The 7,387-nt window shown below is 49.2% G+C and overlaps 1 protein-coding gene across 1 annotated transcript; it reads left to right on the top strand.

The window, feature by feature from the left end:
* On the top strand, positions 1-1,739 carry LOC124655918. The gene is made up of 2 exons (XM_047194746.1): positions 1-122; positions 198-1,739. The coding sequence occupies exons 1-2, from the start codon at positions 1-3 to the stop codon at positions 1,438-1,440; spliced, it is 1,365 nt and encodes a 454-aa protein (XP_047050702.1). The 3' UTR covers positions 1,441-1,739.
* Positions 1,740-7,387: the final 5,648 nt, after the last annotated feature.

Here is a 7,387-nt window from a genome sequence, read left to right as displayed (position 1 = left end):
ATGGCGCTCACTGAGATCAGCTCGCCGCTCCGGAGCCCTCCTCTCGCGGGATGCGCCGGCGGCGCTCGGCGGGCGCGCTCCTCCTCCCCAAGGTCCAGCCGATCTGCTTCCGTCAACATCCGGTGAGTCTCTCCCACTCGCAAAGTCTTGGCCTTCAGCAATTTACCTAAACTGCTACCTGTGTCTCTCCCTCCCAGGTTACCGGCTGAGGCTACGCTAGCCGCATCGCCGGAGCTACCGGAGGATATCTTGATGTCCGTCTTCGGCATCCTGGAGATCCCTGACCTCGTACGAGCCGGCTCCGTGTGCACCTCATGGCACTCCGCCTACATCACCCTGCGCAACCTCCAGAAGCACAAGCAGTCTCAGACGCCGTGCCTGCTCTACACCTCCGAATCTGCCGGTGACAATGTTGCTTGCCTCTACAGCCTCCTGGAGAAGAGGGTTTACAGGTTAACTCTCCCAGAGCCGCCGATCCGTAGCAGGTTCCTGATTGGGTCATCGCTCGGTTTCCTGGTTACCGTCGATGCCATATCTGAATTGCACCTCGTCAATCCCATCACTGGTGAACAGATTGCTCTTCCCTCAGTGACCACCATGCCGCACGTGAAGCTCATCTGTGATGACTTGGGTGCTGTCCACAAGTATGAATACTCAAAGAACTATGCCAAACGAGCTTCCAGCACGTGGCTCTATGCTCTTTGCGAGCTGCGGGAATCCTTCTACTTTAAGGCATTTGTGTTCTATGATGCATCTACGGGAAGCTTCATTGTGGTTCTCATCCATGAGCCATTCAGTCAGCTCTCTTTTGCAAGGGTAGGGGATGATAAGTGGACCAGGCTGCCACCACACTGTGGCTACCAGGACTGCACCTACAAGGATGGGTTGTTGTATGCAGTCACTATAAAGGGAGAAATTCATGCCTTCAATCTCAGTGGTTCTGCTGTTACAATAGAGATTATTAGGGGGTTGGACGTGTATTTGGATCTTGATGCCGTATCCATTGTTCATGCTCCATGGGGTGATCTGCTGCTTGTTTCGAGATCATTCGAGTTTGAGGATCCTGATGTTGAAAACGCTGATCCTGAAATACCTCTTCCCAAATATACGGGGGAGATTAAATTACGCAAAGTTGATGTGGGCACAATGAGGCTTGTGGAAATTGATTGCTTGCCTGACCATGTGCTGTTTCTTGGGCATAACCATGCACTTTGTCTCAGTGCAAAAGAATATCCTGCTCTCAAGGGGAATCATGCCTACTTCACTGATGATGATGATTACATTACGGGTCGTAAGGGTTGTCGTCGTGACATAGGAGTGGTTGACTTGGGCAGTAATACCAAGGAGGACCTTGTTTCTCCCCAGCTTTGGTCCAACTGGCCTGCTCCTGTGTGGATTACGCCCAATCTCACAATGATGAAACTGGCATTGGATAAGTAGGTCGGGTTCAAGTTGGATTAATGATGTGCTCACTAAGGCACATGTAGGTGTGCTAGAAGGTGAGCCTGTTGCCTAGGCCCTAAGCTGTGGAGGACTATGTCCAGCAGAAGAAGGTTGCTTCTGACAACGCACAGACGAAATGGTGGCATCAAAGGGCTGATGATTCAGGAGGTCGCATGATGGAATCATGCTGTCAAGTTATCGTTTTTATCAAATATTTAAGTTTCATGAATGTCTCTTTTGTTATGTGTGGGGTTCTGGAACTTTATTATCCCTTTGCCTGATGTTTGTGCGGCTGTGTATCTTTTATGACGTGTGAAGAAGAAAGATAAATAAGAACTTTGTTATGCTTGTTTTGATTTGTTACTTGTGAACTTGTGATGATCACTAGAACATTTCCAAGCTGCTGTTTTGATCTGCCATGTTCTTCCTTGGAGGATGTGTGGTTGTTCCTCTTAGATGAGTTCCTACGCTAATTGACTTACCATCTCTGATCTCTCTGACTGCTGGATTCTGTAGGCAAGACAACAAGAAGCCAAGAAAACGAAGTCGAGATCTAGATTCAAGAGCAACTATGAATCTAAACTGCTTCTGTTTTTATGCTGCAAACTGCTGATTTATTGATCATTTCTTTTTGACTGATAATCTCCAGGGAGAGTGGTGTTGTTGTTGATTTGTTGTGCTGAGGATGTAGTCGGAACAATTGGTGTATTTTTTTTTGTATGGCAGGTTCCTTGAATTTGGACCTCAATCCTGGAGTGCGAGCTATCAGCGATTTGCTTGTTATAATGGCCCTGCTGAGAAGTCTAATTTGGAAGATTGGAAAGTTTCATGTCCATTATGTTTGTTAAATTGCTCCTTGAAGAATGTACGCTTTGATACTTTATAGACCTCTATGTCAGTTTTCTAGGTCATGATGGTACTCTTTTTTTGAACTCAGGGAGGGGTCTAGAAGACCCCAGGATTTCATTCATTAATGTGGTAGGTACAAAGATTTGCAAAAAACCCCTTATACAACACTCGCTCTAAGAACCTAGTATTTGAAGAAAGGGGCTTGCACTTTACAGAAAACACCCTGAAAAGAACTAAATCAAAGCAATCGAGGACTTGGGTGTCTCTACCACCAGTCGCCGGCGTCCTCCAGGCGTCGCCGCCGAGGAACAGGAGCGAGCAGCTCGTGGACTCCCTTCCGGCGAAGATCTCTCGCAACGGCCGTCGTCGAGCCACCGGGGACAATACCACTTGGTGGCAAGACGCCGTCGAGCTACCGCAGCAAAGGAGAAGGGGGCCTCCACGGTGGAGGTTGCATTTTTGCCGCCATATCGGCAATGGATAGCCGAGGCACAGCTGCCTCGCGCTTGGTTGATCACAGACTTGAGAGGATCTCCCTGATCTCCTCCTTCCTTGCAGAAATCCACCAGCCACTTCCAGCCTCCTTCAGCACCACCAAGGCCCGAGAGAGAGGAAAGCAGCAGCAACAGATTACCACCAGGAGGAAGAAGGCTCCGCTTATTGAGAGAGGCTTGACCATCACAGCTAAATCCGATCAGCCACCACCACGGTGGCGTGAAGGAGCACCAATCTGGTCTCCGTCTGATGCCGCGGAAGAGCATCAGAAGGAAACGCCTGAAGGGGGAAAAAGAAGGGGCCTTATTGATGAAGATGCCTGGCGCCCGTCTCCGCCTCTGCCACACCTCCTGCCACCGGAGATGAACGGCGGTGAAGAGCAGAACCAGGAGCATCCAGAACCGGCCCGCGAGATCTGGATCCCATCTTCTGGCATCACGCCACAGCACGGCAAGTAGCCGGGAGTATCTACAACTACATCCTATACTAATACCGGCGCCTCTCCTCCACCTTCTCCGGACGGCATCGCCGCCGGCGAGGGCTTCGGTTTGGCCCGGGGCGGAGTAGATGACTCTCAAGGGGCAGAGACGAGAGCCTTCGAGAGGAGAGGAGAGAATACGGAGTGTATGTTCTGCAGTTCTGTTATTCCCTGTCATGATGGTACTCTTTATTGACTATTTGATCAAAATCTAATGTACCCTAAAGATTATCTGACGTGCAGTTTTGTTCGCGTGTATATCATGCTTCGATGAACTGAAAACTGTTAATATATCTGGCAGCTAGGCCCTGGACATCAGTGTAGAGGCCATTAGTTAGGTTGTTCAAAGCCAATCTTCATTTATCCATTGAAATCTCTTGTTGGCCACGCTTATTCTTTGATACTACATTTTGCAGGATTTAGATGTTCTCTACCCTGGAAAAGCTCATTGAAGTTAGCAGCACCCTGAAAGCTGTTACTCTCCATAGAACTCTGGCAAGCATCCGCCTTCTGAAATTCTTCTAAAGCCATTCATGCAACTTGCTTTCTATAAAGCTTGATTGCTGAACTAGAAAGGGTAAAACAAGAAACTCATTTACTGGCATGAGTTATTTTGTATCAGTTGAATATTAATTTTAGTTAGTTACGTTTGATGCCACGTTAGCCTGCTAGCTACTATGCTTCATCGTATTGGATTGTTTTCCTGTCGCTGGAAAACTCCCCACATTGGCTTAATGAACTGAACTCAGGGTACCGCAGTGAATGTTTATCACACAGAGCTTCATATTTTTTGAGCCGTTGTAATAATCAGATATATCTTTACTGATATACCTCCTTTGTGTTCTAGTACTCACACTTGTGCAGCTGGTATGCCAATTTCTCGATGTTCTTTGTTGTCATCCAATTCACAAAAAATCATATCAGACTATTGCTACCTTTTAGGATGCATGCGGTACCTCCACAACCCTAGTTCAGCAGATTATTGCTACCTTTTAGGATGCATGCGGTACCTCCAGAACCCTAGTTCAGCAGCAATCAATCCGAGCAAAGGGGGAACGGTGTCAAGGGCTCCCTTGGAACCCTAACGCTGCATCAGTAGCAGACTGCTAGCTTCGGTCGATTACTTGATTATCTCCATGGTTTCTATGTATCTAGCAGATTAATGAAACCCAAAATCTGGAGGGATTCCAGCTCAGACCAGACCAACCTCTTGACAGAGCGCATGCTCCTGGACGAAAACACTAAGCAAATATCAGAACTCAGAAGCATATGACAAGTTCTGATCAAACTGCACAATAAACATGACTACATACGACAGTTGGGGTAACAGGTGCATGCAAAATTTTGGCAGATGCTACACAATGATGTCTCTTACTTTATCGGCCACGATCCGTCGACGACTCGGACATACCCAGCACCTCCAAAGCAAAATCGAGGGTGCAGCGCCGGCGGGGCATATACATGCACGGATCCCATCTTTCAAATGATAAGTATCACGGAACTGAAAACAATCGAGAGCCAACGCTTCATCATCTTCATACTCTTCTGCAGTCTTTACTTTTAGCTGAACCTCGATCGCAACCGGGTCGATCATCAGAACCGCGCGAGACGGGCCGTTAAACACAAGAATGGATCCTGCAATGCAAAGCATCACAATAGCAATTAACCGATCAATTGTCAGACAATTTTAAAGACTGAAGCAGGAAACACAATGGCCACATGAAGAGTTAAACTGGCAGCACACAAACAGAAACACCAAGGGCATGTTTGGTAGGCTGAGCCGGATTCCTGCACCACTAGCGTAGGGAGACGGTCCCTACGCGTCGAACGGGCCACGGGCCACTTTTGGCCCATTGTTTGGCAGCCTGTGTTGCATTGGCCCGAACACAAGTGCAGATTGTTTGGATGCCTGGATACAACGCCATATCTCTGTTCAGCCATATCACATGTGTTTGGTTGCCATTTTTGGCACCCTGGCAAAAGCTTCTCCTCACCACATTCAAATATGGGGACCTTACCATCACATAACGGCACACAAGAGCTCAAACACGATCATAAGCACATCACACAGTTACACACAACGAATAGAGTACTTAGTTCCTAATCTAGCGTCAGAGTGGTAAGACGCGTACCTAAACATGGGGCAGACTACCCAAGTCCAAAAGCATTGTTCAACAACCTCTACAGGCCAACATGACATTCACATATGCACAAAACCAAGTGTTTAACAGCCTCCTAGAGGCCAGCACAAGTACTGACGGCGAGGATCAGACATAATCAGAGACAACGATCAAGCAGCAACACCTTAACAGCGAGGATCAGCATAAGGACCCTTGCGGTGCCTCTTGCAGCCGAAGATGTTGGAGCAGGATGTCTCCTTCATGAAGACTTCGACCTTGAAGCCGTCGTCCTGAAGGTGAAGACGATCGTGTTGTCGACGCGGAGTAAAAGCCTGGCGGCGAACTCCCTCCAGGACTTGATGAAGCCGACGCGCTGGCCCATCCACTACAGCTGCACTTTCCACTCGCAACGCTAGCCCATGTACAAGCAGATCTTCACTGGTGGGCCATTGTTCTTGAGCTTGTACTTGGTGATCAGGAGCTGCTCCATGTAGGGCGGCACGGTGAGGGCAAGGAGGTCCGGGCTCTCCATTTGCACGAAGAACGCTAGCAGCCGCTGCCTGGCAGCGTGCCTCAAGTCAGCAGGACGGCCGGCGTGAACCCTTAGCAGCGATCTGGCGGTGGGCTTCCATGAACGCTATGTTGGGCTCACGAAGCTACACCCGGATGACCATGTCCCTTGCGTGCAGTATGGGCCATTCCGAGAACATTTCCAGGAAGGGCCAGTTCTGCAGATGCAATGACAATGCAAAGAGCTAGCAATGACAAGATCAAGTCCAAGCACAAGCACAAGCACTATCAAGTCCATCATGGTGCTTGAGCTTGGGAATGCCAAGCACAAGCCCTGTCATGGACAATGACAATTCCATGGCAGTGCTTGAGCTTGGCATGGCAAGCAGATTGCCATGAATCCTATCTACATTCACATCGATCTAAGTGGCCAGACAACTATGTGATCTACAATGTCATCTAATCGATCTAAACAAGCGGAGGAGGAGTCGATTGAGGGTACTTACGATTGGGTGGAGCGAGAGCGGCCCAGTCTAAGGAGGAAGAGGACGCGCACAGGCGCCGGTAGGTCCTCGAGGAGGTCACACTCCAAATCCGGGTGGAGGAGAAGGCGGAGCCGGAGCGTAGGTCCTCTGGTAGGGCGCCGGTGCCGCGGTCGGGAACCGGGGAGCCGATGGTGCTATCGGTTGCCAATGAGCACGAGGTCGGATGAACCCCGGCAGCCACGCGACGCGCGGCGCGCCATTCGGTGCAGCCGGACGCGGCATGCCCCAAGGAATCGGCGCGTGCATCGGGGTCGACGCGAACCCCGTCGGGGCTCCATCTCCCTGCTGGAGCCCAGTGCACCTGCCGCCATTGCGGCCGCACTGGCCATCAGAAACGCTAGTAGGGAGGGGGCAAAAACCCCCGTTGTCGAGGGATCCGCCGGTCGAATCTTGGCGGCTTGAAGAGCGAGGACGGCGGCGCTGCGAGTTGCCATGCCGGCCGGCCTCGTGCTCGTGAATGGCGACGACCGATTCAACACCGGCACGCGACCGACATCGATCTGCTCCACAGAGTCCCGGCCTTGATTCATAGTTTATACCTGATTCTTTACCTTTGTCGTTCTCCCAATCTTGAGTATTGCTTTGAATTCTTTCAAGAAGATCCCATCTAGGTTCAACCTTCTTACTTGTGAAAGAACCCTGTGAACATGCATCTACATAATCCTTATAATGACTTGAAAGTCTTGCATAAAAATTAGTAACAATTATTTCCTTAGAAAGCTCATGGTTAGGACATTTGAGTATTAATGTTTTTTAGTCTTCCCCAAGCTTGAGCAATGCTTTCTCCATCATGAGAGTAAAAATTATAAATGCGATTCCTATCTAGATGCACTTCATGAAGAGGATAAAATTTAGAGTAAAAGAGAGATTCAAGTTGTTTCCAATTCGATGGTTGTTCATCCAGCAGCCTATACCATTCCTTTGCTTTGTCCTTAAGTGACAATGGA

The sequence above is a fragment of the Lolium rigidum genome, chromosome 5 (genome assembly GCF_022539505.1).
Source record: "Lolium rigidum isolate FL_2022 chromosome 5, APGP_CSIRO_Lrig_0.1, whole genome shotgun sequence".
NCBI lineage: Eukaryota > Viridiplantae > Streptophyta > Magnoliopsida > Poales > Poaceae > Lolium > Lolium rigidum.
The sequence above is the reverse complement of the archived record's forward strand: the minus strand, read 5'-3'. Positions and strand labels throughout refer to the sequence as shown.